A 23939-nucleotide genomic window follows, 5' to 3' on the forward strand; every position below is an offset into this window, starting at 1 on the left:
CGTCGTCCACCCCTCGACCAGAAACTGCCCTTTATCTCCCAGGGAATCTTTGCTTACGTAGATAAAAACGACTCTGCCAACCCTTGTCGTTCACACCTAAACCAACACCTAAATTTTTCTTCCCCTTCTTCGTAACCAGGGTATACCTACAGCACTTTTGCAGCGCTAGGTCGTAAGTGTACATCAAGTCAGACAGATCAAACGGCGTTCGCCAGTTTGCAGTAACCCCATGCACCACCGTGAAAACCCGCCAGATCTGGGGCATCAATTGACCCGGACTCAAATGGAAAACCTCGATAAAAGACCTAGCTAGAGGAGTGAAAGGGAATTCAAAGCCAATTGTGAACGGATACTCGTACATGACTACATACCCTTCCGGACAATCAAAGGCTTCCTCGTCCGAGCCTGGAATCTTCACTTCTGCTGACGGCGGCAAGCCAGCAAGTTCAATAAACGCCGCCGGGTCCACCACGGTAGAGTAGATCGGATGAAGGGACTTAACCCGAGCGGATCCCGACTCCCCCTTTCCTTTCGCCACAATTGACATAGATCTAACCATCTTACTTACAAAATTCTACAGGAAAATCGAAAAAAGAAAGCAAATTTTACCTGAATTCGGGAAAACTCAGTGCGAAAATCAACTCCACTTTCTCCCTCTTCTCTCTCCTGTTTTCAAATCTGGAAATTTTTTGAAAATCTTGGTGTGAAGAACTTTATTGCATGTCCTGAATTGGTATTTATTACTCTGGAATTTTGAACGGTTTTGTCCCACGAACTAAACGGTTGAAGACGGTTTTTGCTTTTTAAAATTGAATTGTTTCTTTTGCTCTGCGTGTCTCCGCAAATTCACATTTGGGGGCAAACTGTTATCCCACTTTTTGGACTAGCGACATAACCGCTCTAACGTTTGATCATGTCATGTCAACCAGGTTCTGTCGTGTCACAGGTAAACATCGTGCCACGGAGACGCGTCTGGCGTAGCGTCGTACAACGAGGCATAAGGACTGGCGACAACGGGCAAGCAACAGAGACATAGCCTCAAGGAATAAGTTGACAAAGATAGGTTAGCCCAAGGCCCATGACAGGCAGCGCCGTCATGCTAGCAGAACAAGTCCAAGATATGCACGAGAAGCGCGGAATTGGTTGAAGACTGGAGAAACGTGTGGTAAGGAGATCCCTATCTTTGTGGGATCCTCTCAACCAACAGGACCGTTGGAACTATCCTATAAAAGCACGAAGACGATGACCCTAAAGCACAAGTTAACTGAAGCACTCAAACTCTTAAGCTATCAAGCGCTCATATAACTCTTAAACAATCAGATAGAATACTTAGTGGATTGATAGCCTCATAGCTATCCGCGGTTTTTTACCTTATTCCTGGGTTTTCCGCGTCAACACTTCTCTGCGTCGTGTCTCTTTTATTTGCTTTATTCGCTCATTGCTTAGTTAGTGTCGACCCTAGCCGAAAGTCGCCCCTAGAAGAAATTTGGCATAAACAGATGTCAAAACCGCTTTCTTAAACGGCGTTTTAACAAAAACTTTGTTTATGACACAGCCTGAGGGTTTTGAGGAACCAAAGAATGCTAAAAAGGTATGCAAGCTAAAGAAATCAATCTACGGATTGAAGCAGGCATCCAGGAGCTGGAATATACGTTTTGATGAAGCAGTCATTGACTTTGGCTTCGTCAAGAACGCAGACGAATCTTGTGTATACAAGAAGGTCAGTGGGAGAAAAATTTCTTTTCTAGTATTATATGTCGACGACATATTACTTATCGGAAATGACATTCCTATGTTGAACTCTGTCAAGATTTGGCTTGGGAGATGTTTTTCGATGAAGGATCTAGGAGAAGCACAGTACATACTGGGCATCAAGATTTACAGAGATAGATCTAAAAGGATGATTGGACTTAGTCAGAGCACTTATATCAATAAGGTGCTTGAAAGGTTCAAAATGGCAGACTCCAAGCGAGGCTACCTACCCATGTCTCATGGAATGACTCTAAGCAAGACTCAGTGCCCAAAAACACTTGATGAGTGTAGACGAATGAATGGGATTCCATATGCATCATTGATTGGTTCAATAATGTATGCTATGATATGTACACGCTCGGATATTGCGTACGCACTCAGTGCTACGAGCAGATACCAATCAGACCCAGGAGAGGCACATTGGACTGCTGCCAAGAATATTCTGAAGTACCTGAAAAGGCACAAAGATGACTTCGTGGTCTATGGTGGAGATGATGAATTAATTGTTAAAGGCTATACGGACGCAAGTTTCCAAACCGACAAAGATGATTTCAGATCACAGTCTAGGTTTGTCTTCTTCCTCAACGGAGGTGCAGTAAGCTGGAAATGTGCTAAGCAAAGCACCATTGCGGATTCTACAACTGAAGCGGAGTACATTGCTGCACATGAAGCAGCAAAGGAAGCTATATGGCTAAGGAAGTTCATAGGTGAACTTGGTGTAGTCCCCTCCATTAAAGGAACAATAGCCCTATATTGTGATAATAACGGAGCTATTGCACAGGCAAAGGAGCCTAGACACCACCAAAGAGTCAAGCATGTACTTCGTAGATTTCACCTTCTACGAGAGTTCGTTGGAAGAAAAGAAGTCGAGATAAGAAAGATTGGAACTGATGACAACATCGCAGATCCATTGACTAAACCTCTGCCGCAGGCGAAGCACAACTCGCACACTGCAGCTATGGGAATCAAGCATATTGGAGAATGGCTTTGATGTCCTTATTTAATGTTTTAAAGTTTTAGAGTTTAATACTTTGTAAAACATTATTGGTTAATCATTCACAATAAATGAATAGAATTCTTTTTTCCATTTAATTTGTGGTTTATTAAATGATGAGTCCCTTCAATTTGACGAAATATTCAAGATAGACTGTCAGGACCAGTCCTGTGACTAAGAAATGTCTATCAAATGAACTTGAATGTCAAAAGTTGAAAATGGTCCCTGGTCCGAGTTTTCTATAAAGATGGACGCATAGAAAACGTTAGACGACTAGAATGCAAGATGACTAGTAGTTTTGTTTCTTGAACTATGTGGACATGGAAATGTCGTAATCATTTGCATAGATACTTACTTTGGGAAGACTAGTATCGGACAGACCTATGAAACTTTACTGTAAGAGATGAAAATCTGTCATAAGTAAATTTCATTAAAATTATTAGACACTAAATCCTCAATACCTGAGTGATTTGAGATTACTTGTTTGAGAACTGCTTACTTTGACGTTGACCAACCGTCGCACCGTAAAAGGAGGCTATAAAGGCAACGCTCAGGTAATCACCTATCAAACGAAGTCTAATCTCAAGATCGCAAGAGTGGGATTGTCCTCCCATAAATCGGGATGAGATGCTGAAAGTTGTACAAGGCCACTCGGAGAGCTAGAAACTGTAAAATGCATGGTCGTGCTCAGATGAATCATAGGCTATGATTCTCTATTTATTTGATCAGTTGAACTCTGAAACCGAGAAACACCTCTGGACATAATAAGGATGACAACTCTTACCTTATGTTCAAGAGCAAGCATCGAGCGACAAAGGAATTAGGAAATGCACACTTGTCCCTAAGGACAAGTGGGAGACTAAAGGAAATAATGCCCTTGGTCCAAGTATGCATTTAATGTTAAGTCTAATAAATGCGGTTCAGTATTAATTAACAAGTTAATAATTAAGTGAGATCAAGTGAGCTGAATGCCTAGCTAGAGGCCGCTTCAGTTCAAGTGGAATTAATGATATTAATCCACAGCTTACTCTTGACTGAACCCGTAGGGTCACACAATTAATACGTAAACGGATCAAGTATTTAATGGTATTAAATTCTCCATCTATGGATATTCGGAATCGACGAATCTTGGTTTCAGTGGGAGCTGAGATCGTCAAAAGCAAGAAATGAATACTCCGGAAACGATGATGTTGCCGGAAACGGAAATATGGATCGTATCGGAAATATAAATATTATCCAAGTCGTAGATGTTGCCGGAAACGGAAACATGGTACGTATCGAAAAATATTATTGGAACCACATATTAAGACGTATCGGGATGTGAATGCGACTAAATACGTGTCCAATCTATTTTAGGAAGATTTCTATTGTGGAAGTTACTATATTTAACAGGTTCTGCCTGATATTGCCTCTTCAGTCAGTCGAGGGTCGTTCTTCAACTAATCAGAGTGCATTGACGAGTGGGTTATAGTTTCACCATTGAACCTTCCGACAGGGGACAAGGGGTCAAATGTAGGCGTCTACATGGGGCTTTAGGTAATGAATTGGTTTTTTTCCAAACTATATTATATGACCATGGTGAAAGTTCCCCGAAATTTGAGGAGATTACGAGACTAGGTCCCAGAATGTCTAGATTTGGTAAAATACGGTGTATAATACCTTCAATTTTGGAAATTGTGGACATTTTCCAAAACCGGAAAAGTTAAAGGTCAAGGCATTCACTATATACCTTGTATAAGGGTCCACCGGGGGCTATTGGGTGTTTAGAACTATCTGCTTCGCATATTAAAGTGCATTTTAGATGACTTTCTTACAAACGCGTGTTGTCGAAACAAGACCATTCTGGGGCTTTAGGTGACCAATAAGTTGGTTTATTTTTTTACAAACGTCTTTATATGACCATGGGAACATTCCACTCAATTGAGGAGATTCCGAGACCGGGTTCCGCAACATCAAGATCTGGTAAAAAACGGTAAACCTAAAATAGTAGAGGTTCGGGGGCTTACCATATACCAATGGGTCCCCGGGGTGGCTATTTGTTGCTTAGAACAATCTGCTTCGCATCTTAAATTGCATTTTAGCCAACTCTCTTAAAAACACGCGTTGTCAAATCAAGGTAATTTTGAAGCTTTAGGTGACCAACAAGTTGGCTTTTTATAACAAACTTCGTAATATGACCATGGGGAACCTTCCCCAAATTTTGAGGAGATTCTGAGACCGGGTCCCAGAACCCTTCAGAGTTTGACAAAAATGGTGTAGGATAGCGTTCAATTTTGGCAAATTTTGACATTTTCGGAAACCGAAAACGTTAGAGATCCGGGCGAATACCCCATAGGTCCCTAGGGGGGCTATTTGGTGCTTAAACCCGTTTTATTCGCAGTTGAACAATAAGTTGGTTTCTCTTTACCAAACTCTGTTATATGAACAATGAGAACAATACTCAAAATTTGAGGAGATTCTCCTGGAACCCTCGGATTTTGTCAAAAATGATGTATAAAGATTTCATTTTAAGCAAATTTTGACATTTTCGAAAACCAAAAACGTTAGAGGTATGAACGCTTACCTTACACCCCGTGGATCCCCAGGACATATTGGGTGCCTAGACCATCTACTTCGCCTCTTAAATGACATTTTAATCGACTTTCTTAAAAACGTGCGTTGTTGAATCAAGGTCATTCCGGGGGTTTAAGTTGATTTTTTTTTACCATACTTATATGACAATTGTGAAATCACCAAAATTTGAGGAGATTACGAGACCGAGTCCCGGAACTTCAAGGATTGAAAAACGTGTATTTGTGGTGGTTGGATTGAAAAACGTAGAGGGTGGAGAGAATGATGAGATAGTGGTGGATAGGTTAACGGGGTTAGATATCAAGAATAGCGGTAGAGAAGATGATTAACAAGATTGATAAAAAAAAAACCAACTTTAATTGAGGGATATTTCTTAAACCCTTAAATTTTTTAATTTGCAGCATTATAAATAACTTTGTAAAATGCAAAGTTTGTAACTTTATGAAGCATTGATCATGTCTTTTATTTGGATTGTCTTCCTAATGTTGCACGATAGCAACAAATATTCACGATTACTCGATTGGGATTAAAAGGAATGCATTCACAACATTCAAAATAGCCATCCAGTTTTTTGTTACATATCCACGAAACCATGACAGAACAATTACTGGTGAATACAACTTCAGGAAGGAGGCTCAAATGGAAGAAATAGCTATTCAAAATCCTTCTTAAACAGCCGAAGCTACAATGAGAGACGAAAAACTAAGGACAGTTTGGTAACCCATGTAGAAAATAGCATCTCCACCATTATCATTATCATTACCCCATTGCATCAAAGAGGCTCCCGCAAGAAGAATCTGATCACTTTCTTCTAACTTTAACTTTGAGAGTCCACATAATCTTTCCTTGTGGCATCGGTATGGACTTTGGCAATCGAAGCGGTATCTCATGCTCCCCCAATGACGACAGAGGATTTGGCATATGCAGGTTTTCAGAATCGACTTGTACAGAAAGTTGCCTAGCCACCTGGCAAAATAGAGAAATTAACTTGAAAACTTGTCCCCTATTGTGTAAATGGAAGACAGTAACAGAAACAATATAGTATTCTCTAATCCTTATCTTTTAAGTTAAGGTCAATGCACAACAATGAAATTACATCCAAATATAACTTGAAGCAATAAGGTAACCAACTTTAATTTACCCTTTTTACATTTTGGAGGGGGCTAGAGCAGAATAATACCTCTGAAATTATCTCAATCTTTCGTAACAGGTTCACGCAGTTCATTGTCAACCTTAAAGTATCGTCTTAAAACCTACAAAATTAATAAATAGTTCAGAAGCTAGATTGAATAGCCCCAATCACTTCTATGCTCAAACCTTTGCAAACGACAAAAATCATTTAAATATGTGATCATTAGACAAATAAAAGTATGAAATAGCAAGCGCTGAAATAGAATCTGAGGAAAATTCTTTATTTTTTTGTTTCGTGTGAAAGTTTCTACAGGTAGAGTGATAACCTGATGGGGTGGGGGGGCTCGGGATGCCTCTTTCCTTCATCTTAATTTCCAGCCTGGTCAAGTATGGGCAGCACTTTTTGTGACAGGAAGATGATTAATCAATGTTGCGAGCCAATAAAAGCTGATCCAACTTTCATTCACTAGTGAAACTTGCGAATATATTTCTGGCTAGCTCATCTAAAATCTTATCCTGCCCTGTAATCATCGCCAATCCTCTCTTCTGTCAAATTTGAGTCATAGGCCACAGATTTACCATCAGTGAATGTTAAAGGAAAAAGGTATTCCAAGGGAGAAATATAAATTCCATAATTACAATTGTATGACATTTCTGGTTTTGTGATTCATTTGCAACCACCATGTACATCATAGGCAATAAGATAAACTACAGTTACTACAGTTACAACAGTTACAGGGTAGAGTCCAAGTTGAAGGGCATAGAAGTTTGCTCTGGGCCTCTTTACCGCCCTGTTGGGGCCTTGGAGGGGGGAGGGGAAAGGGGGGTGGGGTTACACTCAGATTAAATGACCAAGGTGTAATCTTTCTGAAACTCAGTAGACCTCAAGATAATAAGAAAATCCTCCAGTCTGACCAAGACTGCACTTAATTTAAGGTAGTGCTAGTTCTAATCTCCTGCTGATGGGAAGGGTAACAATCCTGATCAATTTTGGGTTCACGGATATAGCCAACAAACAGGATATCCTAAATCAACAAAGTATTCCTCCCAGAATCACCCCCCTCCCTCTCCTGAACACCCAATAAAAATGAGCCTGGGGTGGGGGGAATGAGAAGTATAATAAAAATAAAAATAAAAAATGTTATCACATTATTCTATCTTCGTAGGCTGGCAATATGTGTATCAACAAAGTATCAATTACCCCCCCCCCCCCCCTCCAGCTCCTAGAGAAGTATAATAAAAATATAAAATTTATCACATTTCTATCTTCGGTAGACTGGCAATATATGTGTATCAACAAAGAATCAATTACCCCTCTCCCTCTCCTAAACACCAAATAAAAATGAACCTTGTGGGTGTTGGGGGGTTGGTGAAAATGAGAAACATAAAGAGTATGATAAAAGAAATTTTTTTAAAAAAATGTTATCACATTATCCAATCTTCAGTAAATAGTCTGTACAACAGCAGCAGGCTAGCAATATGTGTGCAGATGGACAATAAGCTGATATAAGACACTCCTGAACTTAGCACTTTTCAGGTTTGAAAGCAAACAGATACCAGTGTCTTCCAGTGACAATGTGGTTCAAGAGGTAATTGCAGATGCAATGGTACAAAGAAAACAGAGAAACTTGTGCAGACCTTTATTTCATATCCTAATTGGTAAATCATAGTACCATAATTCTCATAGCTTCATTGCACTGGGAGAGCTGAATTACCCTCCCTAGATGGCATACTTTGCTTCTCCTGTTGATGCAGTCAGGTTATGGTATTTCTCTTATCCTATGATGTTATGAATTAACTATTAAAAATGTAGGCTAATTTGGTTGTACGGCTTTAATGGTTGGTGTGGGGAAAATGTAGGCTGATTTGGGGCTCCTAACCAGTGTATAAAAAAGCGCACTAAAGTGATACGAGTCCTAGAGCCTAAGCGAAAGGCGCAAGCGCAAGGCGACCGCTTCATCAAAGTGAAACGCACTTTTTAAGAATTAGGCCCTGTTCTTTGGAGTAGAGTAGAGCTGAACTGAACTGAACTGAATGCTCCTGAACTTAACTGAACTTAACTTAACTTAACTTAATATATCACCGAAATAAATAATAAATAATAAATAATAAATAATAAATAACAAATAACAAATAACAAATAATAAATAAAAAATAAATAACAAAAAAATAAATAAAAAATAAAAAATAATAAAAAATAATTAATAAAAAATATTAAATAATAACTAAAGAATAATTATTAATTAATAACTAAATAACTATATAATAAATAATAATAATCTGTAATTGATAACTTAATAATTACAATAAATGATAAATATTAATAATAATAAATAATTCATAGTTAATAACTAATAATCCGTAACTAATTAATAATAATATAATAAATTATACTCCCTCCGTCCCGGATTAGTTGTTACACTTACCTTTGCACAAAGTTTTAGGTGATAAGTGGTTGTTTGGTTATCAATTGTTATTTTATTGAAAAAGTAGATGTGATAGGAGTTAGTGGGGTATTTTTTTTAATTGAATGAGAGAGGGTGTGGGGACAAAAAAAAATTTAGTGGGAAGAGAGAGACAATATAATAATTGTGGGGTCATTCCTAATTTATAAGTGTAACAACTAATCTGGGACGGACGAAAAAGGAAAGTGTAACAACTAATCTGGGACAGAGGGAGTATTAATTATTAATAAATAATTAGTTATAAATAATTATAATAAGTAATATAATAATATTAATAATATAAATAATAAGTAATACAATAATATAAATAATAATATAAGTAATAATAATAATTATTATTATTATTATTATTATTATTATTATTATTATTATTATTATTATTATTATTATTACTATTAAGTTAAATTGAATTGAATTAAATTGAACTGAACTTAATGCTCCTGAACTAAACTGAACTGAACTGAATGCTCCTGAACTGAACTGAACTACCAAATAAGTCCTGAAACTGAAACTAAGCCAAAAAGAACAGGGCCTTAAAGTTTTTCACTATTATGCATATATATATATATATATATATATATATATAGGGTGAGGTTCCTGTGAGAACCTTCTTACGGTGAGAACTCCTCTTATCGTGAGAACCTCTTTTGTGCATATTTTTTTAATTATATATGCATGTTATTTGAACTGTATGTGCATATATTTTATCCTAAATGTGCATCAATGTTTTCGTGGTAAAAAAATTTAAAAAAAAATATGCATTCTGGTCCAGTGCATATTTTTTGAATTATATATGCATATTATTTGAACTATATGTGCATATATTTTATCCTAAATGTGCACCAATGTTATTGTGGGAAAAAAATTAAAAAAAGCACATTCTAATCCAAAATTATAGACATAATACGTGATTAAAAAAAGTATAAGAAGTATGAATTTAGTTAAAACAAAATCATGGACATTTCATGTTGTGGAAATGTGCACATTTGACTATTTGACCCATACTACCAATGTTTGCTCATCTTCACCCACGCGCCAAACCAATCTTACGAAGAACCCTAACACTTCAAATTCCGCAAATTCAATCTTCTCTAAATTAAATTAATCAATGGAAGATGCTAAATCAACCTATGAAGACGACCAATTCCTCGACGCTTCTGATGAATTACCCTTCTATGATTACTCATACCTTGTGGTGGTGCACTCTTTGTTTAAGCTGCTGCTACTTTCACAGTCACGAATATGGAGGTGATAGAGTGCGGGGAAGGAGAGAGAAATGGCGACGAAAGGAGGTGGTGCAGCGGCGAGGAGGAAGCCGGTGGTGAAGCGGCAAGAAGAGGGGCGAGAGGAGAGGCGAGAGGAGCAGTGCGGGGAAGGAGAGGGAAATGGCGACGAAAGGAGGTGGGGCAGCGGCAAGGAGGAAGCCGGTGGTGAAGCGGCAAGAAGAGGGGCGAGAGGAGCAGTGCGGGGAAGGAGAGGGAAATGGCGATGGAAGGAGGTGGGGCAGCAGCGAGGGGGAAGCCGGTGGTGAAGCGGCAAGAAGAGGAGCGAGAGGAGAGGCGAGAGGAGCGGTGGGAGGAGCGGCGAGGAGGAAGCCATCGTGGAGAGAAAGAGAAGCTCAAGTACCGCCGGATAGTGTCTGTTCATGGCAAGTGCCTGTTTTGTGATGAACGACCCTGATTTAAGTATATTAACGGTTAGATTGTGGTTCTCACGGTAAGAGGAGTTCTCACCGTAAGAGGGTTCTCACAGGAACCTAAATCTATATATATATATATATATATATATATATATATATATATATATATATATATATATATATACGTCTTACTAAAATAACCAAAAGAAAATATACATCAGATATCCTTCCGAGAATATATTACTATTCGTTTTAACAAAAACAAAGCATATAACATAGTGTTTATCAAGAAGCTAGGGCCGGTTGTTGTGATTGTTGTCTTCTTATGTTTTCTTCTTCTTTTCTTCTCTTTCCTTTTCTTTTGGACTATTGGCCCACTTTCTATTGTTAAGGATTAATAAGGAGTGGTCCAAAACACAATAACAACATAAAAAAAAGAAGCTTCCTGCAACAAGCCCCCGCCCAACAACAGATGAGGCAGCAGCTATACACAACGATCACATGAGGCCGCGTGGCACTCTTACCTACAGCAAGCGCCAGAAAGGGATTTGTGTATAGAGGGAGGGAATATTAGGAATATGGTAGCTATTTTGTATTTGAGCAGTCGTTGCTTTTTGGGAGAGAAGTGAGCTCTCGAATTCTCACTAAACTATCAACCTTACATCAATAATACAAGAATCCCACCTCTCTCTGAACGTTACTACTGTTTCTTAGCCTGTATTTGGTATGTGTGTGCGATGTTGTGTTTTTCAGGTGATCGCGGTGCTGGTGTGTTCCATCTAGCAGTTCGCTCCATGACGCGAAGTAGAGGTCAGCTGCGCAACCTTCAGACGGTGGAAGAAGATAGGAACATGGAGTTGGAAGCTAGGGTGGACTGGTTAGATACTTCGTTAGAAGTCATCATCTCTACGGCAGTAAGGGATGCTATGGCCACCCTACAACGTTCCTTGGCTGAGCAACTCAAGGCCGCAGCGGAGGAGGCGGCGAGGAAGAACCGAGAGAAGGTTGAGCAGATGGAGGGAAGGTTCAATCGCTTCCGCAAGGAGATGAGAAACATGGTGGACAATGGTGGCGGCTCTTGCCCAAACCGAAACAAAGGTGGAGGCGAAGATGATCAGGAGGTGGACGTAGGTGAGTCACGTGGTGGTGATAACATCCTAGGAAGGAATTGGTGGTTTCGCAAACTGGATAAGGAAGGAGATCCAAGTGTTGGAACCATATAACCTTAAACAGGCCATGGATCGAAGAGAGAGATCGGGTCGAGAAGAAAGGAAGGGCCTCAACGTGGAGCAACAAGTTTTGGTCTAGCAAAAATGGTCCGTCTAATCTATCCGCTACGCCAAGTGGGCCGGCCCAAAACCAAACTAAGCCAACCCATTCTAGAATAGGCTCAACTCAATCATCAGTTGTTTCACCACATTCGAGTTCCTTCAGTTCTGGAGTGAGAAGGTTAACGGAAAGCGAGCTTCAAGAAAAGAGGGCCAAGGGTTTGTGTTTCCAGTGTGACGGGAAATGGGAAGCCAATCGCGTTTGCAAGCGCAAAGAATTGAGTGTCCTCTTAATAGAGGGCGAGGTTCGAGAAGGTGGGAACGTTGAAACGAAGGAGTCGTGGAACGACGAAGGGGAAACAATACGGCCGGAAGTTTTGATGTACTCGGTTGTCGGATTAACTCACCCGAAAACCATGAGATTGAAGGGGGAAATATTGGAAACAGTGTTACGGTGATGATCGACCAAGGGGTGACCCACAATTTTATTTCGACTGAGGTGGTGCGGAGGTTAGGAATGCCGGAGACTGGAACAGAAAGTTTTGGGGTAGCATTGGGCAATGGTGAAGCATTCCAAGGCACGGGAGAATGTCGAGCAGTGACGCTGCACTTGGAAGGAGGGATTGAGGTAAGTGAGGATTTCCTGCCGCTAACTTTAGGTGGTTCTAATGTTATATTGAGTGTGCAGTGGCTTTTGTAGTTACTAATTGGAAGAGTCAAGTGATTAAGTTCCAATAGGGGGTAGGGGGGTGGAATTCGTATGTGATAAAAGGGGATGCAACGCTCGCCCGAACTCGAATTTCGCTTAAGGCCATGCTGAAAACCTTGCGCAAACCTGGTCACGGCATGGTGGGCCGCTTTGAAACTGAGGAGGGGGCTGAGCTCCTTAAAGAGGTGTTGGAGCAGTTTAAAGGGGTCTTTGATGATATGCCGGTACCACCGTCTCGAGGACATGAGCACCCTATTGTGCTTAAGGAGAAAAGCATCCGATAGGGGTAAGGCCCTACCGATACCCACACACTTCCAGAAGAATGAGATTGAGAAACTGATCCAGAAGATGTTACAAGCAGGGGTGATTCGTCCATCAATAAGCCCATTTTCAAGCCCGAATATGTTGGTGAAAAAGAAAGACGGATCGTGGCGATTTTGTGTGGACTATCGAGCTTTGAACAAGGACATAATCCCAGACAACAGGGGCGGACCTATAGTGACCCCATAGGGTCCATAGGGACCCCCATTATTTTTAGAAAAAAATCAGAAAATTTATACAATTTGAATTTAAAAAAATTATATCTGTGGTCCCCATATTAAAGCAATAAAGAATAGGACAAAAAGAAAAATAAAGTAGATTGTTGGAAAGTGAAAAAGTGGAAAACAACCCCACTTCTCAAATGTCACGTGAAGGAGCTGTCTTCAATTCCCAACAACGCAACAATTGCAATTAATTTATCGTATAAAAATTAAAACATTAAATATAATCATGAAAACCCCAAATTTATCTCCCAATGCTACAAAAGAAACGACTTTTCACCTCCCCTCTCCTAAATCTCAGACTCAATCTCCTCCTACTCTATAAATTTTCAGTAAATTAAAATTAATGATGAAACCAATTGTTCAATCTTATATTTTTTTAACTCAAAATTTGGGTGATTAATCATAGAATTGGGTTATTGAGTATTTGATTAGTGTTTGGATTGTCTCGATTATCTTAATTAGTTAATAGAAATCTGGAATTTTATTTAATTTAGTGTTTGGGTTATTGAGTACTTGAGTGGTTGAATTTTTGTAATTTTTTGTACTTGATTTAATTTGTAATTTGTTTATGTGTAAGATTTCTTGTTTATGGCTATTTTCCCTGAATTTGATGTGTAACAATGTAAGATGTTCGTGTTGTTCTTATTTGCTAGAGTACTCGACTTTTATAGAACACTATATTTTTATCCATGTTAGTGATGATATTATGAAGCGGTTTCAAGTAATGCAAAATCGTCATAAACAATTGTAATTTTTTATAAAATATATTTTCATTAGTTTATTGTATCTTATGAACGCAGTTTTTGAAATATGTTGGTAACTTTTAAATTTTTGTGCAATTAAGTTGTAAAAAAATTTGGGACCCCCATTAATTAATTCCTGGGTCCGCCCCTGCAAGACAAATATCCAATTCCCGTAATTGATGAATTATTGGATGAGCTACTCGGGTCAGCCGTGTTTTCCAAACTAGATTTGAAGTCGGGCTATCATCAAATTCTAGTGAAACCGGACAATGTCCATAAAACGGCTTTCAGAACCCATGAAGGACATTACGAATTCTTAGGAATGCCTTTCAAGTTGATGAATGCCCCTGCCACTTTTCAATCGTTAATGAACAATATTTTCCGGCCCTTTTTGCGTAAAGTCGTTCTGCTCTTTTCGATGATATTCTGATATATAGCACTTTGGACTTGGAGCATAAGAAGCATCTTGGGGTGGTCTTGAACATTTTGGCAGAGCAAAAGCTACATGTTCGGAAGAAATGTGAATTGGCAAGAAGGAAGTGTCTTACTTGGGACACGTGATTTCGAGTGGAGGATTGGCTATGGATGTGGATAAGGTACGGGCCATTATGGAATGGAAAACGCCCAAGAATTTGAGAGAACTCCGTGGGTTTTAGGGGCTCACAGGATATTACCATAAGTTGGTGGCGGGATATGCTCAAATTCCTGACTAAACAGCTCAAGAAAGATAATTTTGGGTGGTCTAAGAAGGCAGAGAACAAACGATGAAAGCAGCCCCTGTGTTGCGAATGCCAGATTTCAGCAAGGTTTTCATCCTTGAAACAAATGCATCCAGATACGGGTTGGGAGAGGTGTTAATGCGGGAGGGGCGACCGGTGGTTTACTATAGCAGATTGTTAGGGCAGCGAGCCCAAAGTAAGTCGGTCTACGAAAAAGAACTCATGGTTGTTTGTCTTTCCATACTCAAATCGAAACATTACTTAATGGGGAGGCACTTCATTGTCCATAGCTTGAAATACATTACACAACAAAGGGAAGTGGCGTCTGACTACCAAAAGTGGGTGAGTAGGCTGATGAGATTTGACTTTGAAGTCCAATACAAACCCGGGGCTTCTAACCGAGTTGCAGATGCTTTATCGCGGAAGTCACGGCGGGTTGGGAAGAGTTGAACAAAGAGATAGAGGTAGACAAGGTGTTAAGGAAAAATTAGGGAGGAACTGTTAGCTGGAAATATCACCACAACATTCGCATTAGAGAATGACAAGCTGGTCTAGAGGGAAGATTGGTAATACACTAATACCCAAGGAATCCACGTTAGACTCCCACCTTGTTGAGTATACCACAACTCATCTATGGGGGGTCATGTGGGGAAGCAAAGATGTACGTGAGGATGGCAAGGGAATGGAATGAGGAGGGTCGTAGCTCATTATGCGAAGCATTGTACAGCAAACTCCACCAGGGTTGCTTCAACCCCTTTCTATTCCAATGAGGATATGGGAGGACATATCCATGGATTTCGTGGAGGGATTACCCATGTCTAAGGGGGTCAATTCTGTATTGGTAGTGGTCGACCGCCTCTCCGAGTACACCCACTTTTTGGCCCTCAAACATCCCTTCAACGCAATGAAAGTGGCTGACATATTTGTGAAGGAAACTGTGCGGACTCATGGGTTTCCAGCCACAAGATCGAAAACCGGACTGAAGAAGAGTACAGCGTATCACCCCCAAACCCCCAAACAGATAGGCAAACTGAGGTGGTTAATAAGTACCTAGAAACCTACTTACGGTGCTTCGCGGGAGGACAACCTAAAGCATGGGCAGAGTGGCTACCTTGTGCTACATTTTATATAATACCTTCATCCATATATCTACTAAAATGTCACCGTTCAAAGTTGGGTATGGGAGGGATCCGCCACATTTGCTCAAGGTTGGAAAAGGGCAGACCAAAAAGGATAGTCTTGAGGAATTGCTCCAAGAGAGGGATTTAATGATAGCTGGACTACAGATGAATCTGAGTAAGGCTCAACAAAAGATGAAAATGAATGTTGATCGTAAGAGGAGGGATGAGTCATTTGAGGTGGGAGACTTGGTTTATCTTAAGCTACAATCGTATCGTCAGAAGTCCTTGGCCCATTGGCCCTATGAGAAACTTGCAGCCTGCTAAAGAAGGTGGGTAGTTTGTACGCAACTGCTAGAGACTTGTAAAATTCATCTTGTATTCCATGTATCCCAATTGAAGAGAGCAGTGACATACCTACACAACTCACCCCTCACTGAACTAGAATTAGTTGTTGTACTAGAGGAGGTATTGGATGTGCGTAGCAAGATGGTGGGAAAGGACAAGGTGCCGGAAGTGCTGATCAAATGGAAACTCCTACCTACATTTGAAGCTACTTAGGAGAGAGTTGAGGCAATCATGGAGGAGTTTCCCACCTTCCACCTTGAGGACAAGGTGGTGCTTCAAGGAGAGGGAGATGCAACAAGCCTAGTAGGCAGTCACAGCCAAACAACAACAGATGAGGCAGGAGGCCACGTGGCATTCTACAGCAGGCGCCAGAAAAAGACAAATTAGCATAGGCCATCCTTTTAGGGATTTGTGTATATAAGGGAAGGAATATTGGGAATAGGGCATCTATTTTGTATTTCGGCAGTCATTACTTTTCGGAAGAGAAGTGAGCTCTCGAATTCTCACTAAACTATCAACCTTACATCAATAATACAAGAATCCCGCCCTTCTCTAAAAGTTACTGTTGTTCTTAGCTTGCATTTGGTATTTGGTATCTCTGTGCGCTGTTGTGTTTTTAAGGTGGTCACGGTGCTGGTGTGTTCCACTTCCAACGTAAAATTAAAAACAAAAAAAGAATTTCAATGAAGTGTAAAAAAGCACGCTTTGTGCCGTTCACGCGCTTCTTCCAAAACGCTTCTTTTAGGCCTAATTAAGCGCTTTGCACTTCAGCCAAAGAGATGGTGTGTGCAAAAACAAGAGGCCAATGATCTAAACCTTTGTGATGCCAAGGTCTACTTCCTCAGACCCGCCTAAGTTCTTAACCCAGCCAAAGAGATGGTGTGTGCAAAAACAAGAGGCCATTGATGCCTAAATGCAGACCAAAATCAACTATGTGGTAGAACATTGTACGTCTACATCCAAGGAGTTTATTGCAAGACCCACTCGACCAGTTATAGCAAGCTTCAACGGATTTCCATAGAGACATTTAAAAAGATCATCAGCCAGCAGCCCTTCCAAAGCGAATTCTCCTAGACCAGTGTCTTGAGTGTCCTAACTAACCTGAATCTCCAAGTATACATGTTCCTATCTTCATATCCTAAATGCTATATGAACTTCTAGTATCAATAAGGCTAATTGATGATCAAATACTACTTTCATCTCTATCGGAACTCCTTAGGTCATTACCGTAAATGACCTTTTGGTGTCCCCTTATGGAATAGGCTATAATACCCTCGGTAACTCACAACTTAATTTACCTAACTAAAAAAACTGATTATTACCAAACGGAATTGCACTAGTAATTTAAGAAACTGCTTATTTAATGCCAAATAACAAATCAGGAATTCTAATGCAAATCACGTATAGAATCTGTTCTATTTTCCGAAATGGAAGCCATTGTGCAATTTAACAGCAAAAGTCAACAAAGAATATTTAATTTTTACAGTAAGTAGGAATGCAAATCATGAAGTCACAAAATATGGAAAGCGATACAATCTCTCAATATTTGTCCTGTGTTTAAAATCTGCCAATAAAAGTCAAAACAAGACAAAAAAAACCAAATAATATTACAGAGTTTGTTACAAGTGCCAAAATATACACGGAAAACTAAAATTAATCAATTTACTATTGATATTCAATTTACATGGACCTTACACAACACATTTAAGTTACTTAGCTACTGAAATAAAATCATTACTTCAACGGGTTTTAATTTACTAAAACTAAATACTCTTTTAATTTTAATAAGCTTGTATTATAATTAAAATTAAAAGGGAAATTTTTTACGTTTATGCAGCCTAATGGACACAATCAGGTCTTGGAAAAAGTATTTTCAGCCTTCGAAAACATTTCGTGGGTGCTACGGTGCTACTTCCACCAATTGAAAATTGAAGATGTAATGCAGAACATTCTTATAATGTTAGTTATGTGTTGACTCGATCGAGCGAAGGAATGCTTGTGGTTAGGCAAGTACATTGGGAGTAAAATAAAAAAAAGAAAGTGAAACACTCTATTTATATGTTTAGTTTCTTTACTTTGGCACTACAATTTAGATTTTTGGGCACACCTGAGAATTACATTGTTTCAATGTTGAGATGATAGTCTAATTTTTTCTTTAGATAAACTTTGCGAACAATTTTTCTCGCCTATTATTTGTTGTGATTATTTATACTACAAAAACAATTTTAAGATTTTATAATATGGCACACATCGCGTGCATTAGACTAGTTCGCTAGTTCCTCATATAAAAACATGATACTCAAATAAATTGACCAAAGTTTGATGAAACTTGTTTTTACGTCAAAGTTCTACCGCTTAAGAGTTTTTGTATGATCGCATCTGATGTGCAAGCAAAAGTGCAAAACTATCAAGCTAATACAAAAAAAGTGAACTTCGGAACTTGGTTTAGTCAAGCTTAAACTCGAGATCTTGCTTCCTTTCTGTTTTCATAAAACACATAGCACTTATAGGCTATGGTCATGTGAATTTTAATCTTTAAAAAGGGGCTTCAGGCAAATTTTAAGACAGCCATTATTGACCAAGAGCTTTGTTTCCTCCGTCTAGTCGATTTGCAACGCATTACTAACATTATAAAAATATTTTGGATTAAAATCTTCAACTGGTAGAGGAAGCACCTACGAAAAAACTTTGTTTATGAAGGTTGAAAATACTTTTTTCATGACCCAATTGCGTCCATTTGGCTGCATAGAGGTAAACAAATTCTCTTTTTAATTTTAATTACAATATGAGCTAATTAAAATAAGAAGAGAATTTAGTTTTAGTAAACTGAAACTTGTTGAAGTAATGATGTTAGTTCAGTAGCTAAGCAGTTTTAAAAAATGTGTTGTGCAAGGTCATGTAGTATAGAATAGAGGTTTACTCTTTTTTCTTTGAAATATTTAGACTCATATTATGTTTATAGTAAATCGTATGGCAAAAGTAAGTTGAGTAATGTTAGTTTTTCCTATATACAGAGAAATAGTGTAATATTATTTGGTCTTTTTGTCTTCTTTTGAAGGATAAATTGAAGGATTTTAAACGGAGGAATGTTATTGAGAGATTGTATTGCTTTACATATTTTTTGACTTCCTGATTTGCTTTCCTACTTGCTGTAGAAATTAAATATTCTTTGTTGACTTTTTGCTCTTAGATTGCACAATGGCTTCCATGTAGGAAAACAGGAAAGACTCTATGCATGATTTGCAATGTAATTTTCTGATTTGTTATTTGGCATTCAATAGTCAGTTTCTTAAGTTACTACAATTCAGTTTGATAATAATCAGTTTTTTAATTAATTCAATTAAAAGTGAAATTATCGAGAGTATCTATTACATTATACTAAAACACACACCAGGAATGACACGTGTCACTTCCTAGTGCAACATTTTTCCCGCCAAAACTTCTTTTTTAAACTTTTCTTTAAAAAAATTACATTACTTTTTTAAGGAAACTAAGATAAAAATGAAATAAAAATATAATTTAATTACCGTAAATATAACTACATAATATATTTTTGGAGGAAAGATGAATCAATATTATTTTTTCCTTTACAAATTGATTTTATTTCTGTATTTTTATATGTTTTTAATTTGATAACAAATTTAAATAACATTGATGAATAGGCTTCTAATGTTAGTCTACTGTTAATAAATAATAATAATAATAATACATAATGAGTACGACGGATGTTAATTAAAAGAATAATACATGGTAAGTAGACTAACAATAGAAGTCCTTTTATCAAAATTGTATTCAATTCAAACTATTGGACTAACTCGTTATGTTTGGGTCCTTTTCGGGTTAACTATTTTCGAAAATAGTTCTTGGGTCCTCTTTTATGATAAAAAATAGTCTTAAGTCGGTCATTCGGGTTTGGTTAACTTTGATGATAGATCGATCTACATACAAGTATACAACTATAATCCTTAACGTTGTATTATAATATGCAAATTTAGTTCATTTGAATATTTATTTTACACACTTTGAAATTATACTTTTGCATATATCCTTTTTACTTTCACGTTTTCCTAATGCCACAAGCCTTTGATTTAGTTACTATTGAAATAATAAATTATTTTAGTAGTACTATAATGACCGCAAGACTTCCTAAGATAGTAGAGATTATACAAAGTATATTGTATATTTGTATTCATCATTGTTCTTGCTGAAGTAGACTATGAAGACAAATTCAAAATCTTTTGTTTCATGTATGCATTTTTTCAGGTTATTTTGTAATAAACAAAAAAAAAAATTATGTTTACCAAAAAAAAAAGAATCGCATCAGTCTAGTTATGGAAGACACAAAATAGTGAATTTTGCAGTACACCTACCCAACACATAAACCTTAAAATGTTGAGAAAAGCCCATTTAACAAAATGATAAATACAGTATACTAACCACTGTTCCATTGTCCAGCCGCTTTGCTGCAGCAAGGTACTCTTTCATCATATCTTCCTTGCTTTCTTTCACCACCTTAATTTCCTCCTCCTCTATAGGTTGGTAAATCTGATTATTACAAGTACCGTTTCTTAAAATTAGACTCATAAAATAACTGGGAATTTAGCTTTTCAGAGTACGTTTTAGCTAATTAAAAACAATCCAACAAAGTTAGCAAGCTACCTTCCTCTGCTCCTCAACGAGATAGGCAAACTTGTCAATGTTTGGTACAGCAAGTAGTTTAGGCATAAGGTAATTTCGGAAGTAACCAGGAGCAACCTTCACCGTCTCACCAGCTTTCCCGAGCTTATCTATGTTCTGCATAATTTAAGTCAATCATGAAGTAAACATCAACAACTGATGCCTTGCTGCTAACCATAAGTTCATAACATAATAAGACGAAACTCTTATAGGGTTATAAACTAACCGTCGTAAGAATAACTTCCAATTTTCTAAATCTGACTCCTTGGCCGGTGAAAAACAACGGATGAAGACAGCTGTCCAATCTCTTACCACTAGCATCTTGGACAACCTGACATAGTATATTTCTCCCATATTGATAATATGCCATCTGTAGCCAATTCTACTTCCACCTTCACTTTCAGAGAAAACAATCAGCATCCAGCAATCTATGATACTCACCAACTCTAAAGTCTAAACTCATGTGATGCACTAAAGAATAAGCCATAAGTGATACCCATCCTCCATTCACCTATTACAAAACTCCGATTTCAAAAGATCACCTGTAAACTATTAACCAGGCCTGTCCTTGATCCAAGGCTGGAGAGGGGCCCACCCTGCTCCCAGGATCACAGTTTTCCATTCTAACGTTATAAAAAAAACCTTGCGAAATTAAGCTGAAGTAGTTCAATGGTATAGACTATTGAGGCCTTGCTAACCATCAAACTTGTTAAGGCATCAGGGGGTCGAACTTAACCTAATACACTATCTTCTTATGGACCGAACCACCACCACCTACATTTCCTCAAGCTTCATAGTTCATATTTTTCTTTAAAATGCCCGAATTCATATTCAATCAAGCTCATAAATTAAACTTTATTACATACCCTTAATTTATTGCACTTTTCTACTCTACTCCCTCCTTAAAATAAAAACCTAATCTGCTAATCAATCCCCAACATATCGTATTTAATCCACACAAAAAAATGGACAAATGGATAGTATAATTTTCAACTACAATTATGGACTTGGTGCAGTCTAATCAGCATAAAACAGCAGCAAACAAAGCCAACAAAAACCCAACCGTTCATATTTAACAAGATTTCATCATTTTGAACATCATATCAAGCCCAATCAACAGAAAATTTCAAAAATCGATGCAAAGTAGAAAAGTTAAGAAAATAGACAAGGAAAAGAAGCTATACACTGTCGTCAACACCGAGAATAGCAGCGGCAGAGGAGAGGTGGTTGGAAAACCCCCAAATTGAATATCCAAAATGGCAGACGCGTCGCCTATAGAAGTGGTGATACAGCTAGAAACGGTGGTTTTGGTGGTGGATTTCAAAGAGGGGGCAATCAGAAATTCAGAAGTCGGGGGCGGAAGGAGGAGGAACAATGAACAGCCTCGTGCGAGTTGGAGTTTGAGGAGTGAGAAATTTTATTTCTACTAAAAACATTTTTTAACTGAGAGAAATACAAAAAGTTAGGCAAGTTTCTCAATACGGAAACCTAACTTATCTAAAGAAAGAAAATAAGAAAATCTAATATCTACAAGGTGTTCTAAAGTGACTAGAGCTGGCAATGGGTTGGGTTGGGTCGAAATCAGGTCGACCCATTTATAAACGGGTTGAGATTTTCCCAATCCAACCCGACCTGTTTAATTAAACAGGTTGAGATTTTCAACCCAACCCAACCCAACTATAAACGGGTTGACCTGAAGTTGACCCGTTTAATTTTTTTTTCCCACTTTTAATTGTAAATTGATTTGACTATAGAATTGCGAGGTGATTTTGTTATGGCATATCTCATTGCAAAAAGTAATTTTTCAATATGTATTTGACATGAATCAAAACGTCAAATAATTATTCAATGTTGAAGGGAAAATGAGAAATAAAATCTTTCAAATCACATTATACATATATATATTACATACTTGCTTGCACTTAAACGGGTTAGACGGGTTGTTTTCGGGTTGAAAATTTCAACCTGACCCAACCCATTTAATTAAACGGGTTGGGTTGGGTTGACCCATTTAATTAAACGGGTTGAAAATCTTGACCCAACCCTTTATTATTGGGTTGGGTTCGGGTTGGGTTGGTGGGTTGGGTCAATTTTTGCCAGCTCTAAAAGTGACAGCATAGTCAGCTGCACAATTAGCCTCACGGTAAATATATTGTGAGTCTTTATTATCGAAAGGAAATTTTGTGAAACCTTTAAATTTGGTGGTTTTGTGAATTGCTACCTTTTAAAAACGTTTTTAAATTTTACTACCTTATAAGTTTGTTTTGTTTGACTAACACTACCATTTGACGTTTTCCGTTAATGTTTTCCGTCGTGTATTTCTTCTATTCTTTTAAAAAGTTGTGTTCCTTTGTCGTTTTGTTCATTTTCCATATTAAATAGTCGTTCTAGTGGAGCTCAAAGACGGAATACATTAACGAAAAACGTCAAATGATAATGTTAGTCAAACAAACCAAACTCATAAGGTAGTAAATATAATTTTCTTTTTAAAAGGTAGCAATTCAAAAAACCACAAAACTTAAAGGTAGTGTTTCACCAAATTTCCTTATCGAAACGAATCAACAGTTGTTTGATGTCATCACGAAGTAATTGGGGCTTCCAGGGACACTACGCTTTACCCTGCTCTCCCTCTATAAATATATGTCTAATATTATGTTCTATGGCAAGTAAAAGACAGTTACGGAGGGCCATGGCTTCAGTTACAATAGGAGAAGAAGCACCTAGGTTATAAGTGCGGCTAACAATGTTATTTCCGAGGTAATAACATTGTTAGTCGCACTAACAATGAGTCTATATATATGAAACATTTAAAACATTGAGTCTATATATAACTTATCTGAAACATTTAAAACATTGAGTCTATATATATGGCCTCTAACCATTTTAGGGAATCTGGGTTTCGTCATAGCTTTCTTACAATTCACAAACTCATTGATAATAGTTTGACTGCAAGTTTTAGGTTTCTTCACTATCCAATAGAAGAATATCATAGTTCCAGTGACTTGAACTCTATGCCTACATGGGTATAGAACATCAAACAATAAAATATCAACAGACACTTGAAAAACTTTTGAATATTTTGTTCTCCTTGAAGCACTTGTAAAGTCTTCTAAGAGATGTCTATTCTTTAAAGCCACTTCTAAAGTCCTTAAAGAATAAGTGTTCGGATTTTCTGAAGAACTTCGAAAAGCCTCCGGAATCTCCGTTTATGTTTGTTGTTCGCCTCGAAGACTTTCGAGGTCTATTTTCTCCCACTTGTC

At 38.0% G+C, this 23939-nt stretch overlaps 1 protein-coding gene across 1 annotated transcript; it reads right to left on the reverse strand.

The window, feature by feature from the left end:
* Positions 1 to 5837: 5837 nt before the first annotated feature.
* LOC110798535 (uncharacterized) lies at positions 5838 to 22105 on the reverse strand. The gene is given in 7 exon segments (XM_056840593.1): positions 5838 to 6283; positions 6498 to 6512; positions 6514 to 6570; positions 20440 to 20547; positions 20662 to 20796; positions 20906 to 21071; positions 21864 to 22105. Coding segments are annotated over 6 exon segments (624 nt in total). The 5' UTR covers positions 21050 to 21071; positions 21864 to 22105; the 3' UTR covers positions 5838 to 6118.
* Between the last annotated feature and the right edge of the window lie 1834 nt (positions 22106 to 23939).

This window comes from Spinacia oleracea, chromosome 3 (genome assembly GCF_020520425.1).
Source record: "Spinacia oleracea cultivar Varoflay chromosome 3, BTI_SOV_V1, whole genome shotgun sequence".
In the NCBI taxonomy this organism is placed as follows: Eukaryota; Viridiplantae; Streptophyta; class Magnoliopsida; order Caryophyllales; family Amaranthaceae; genus Spinacia; species Spinacia oleracea.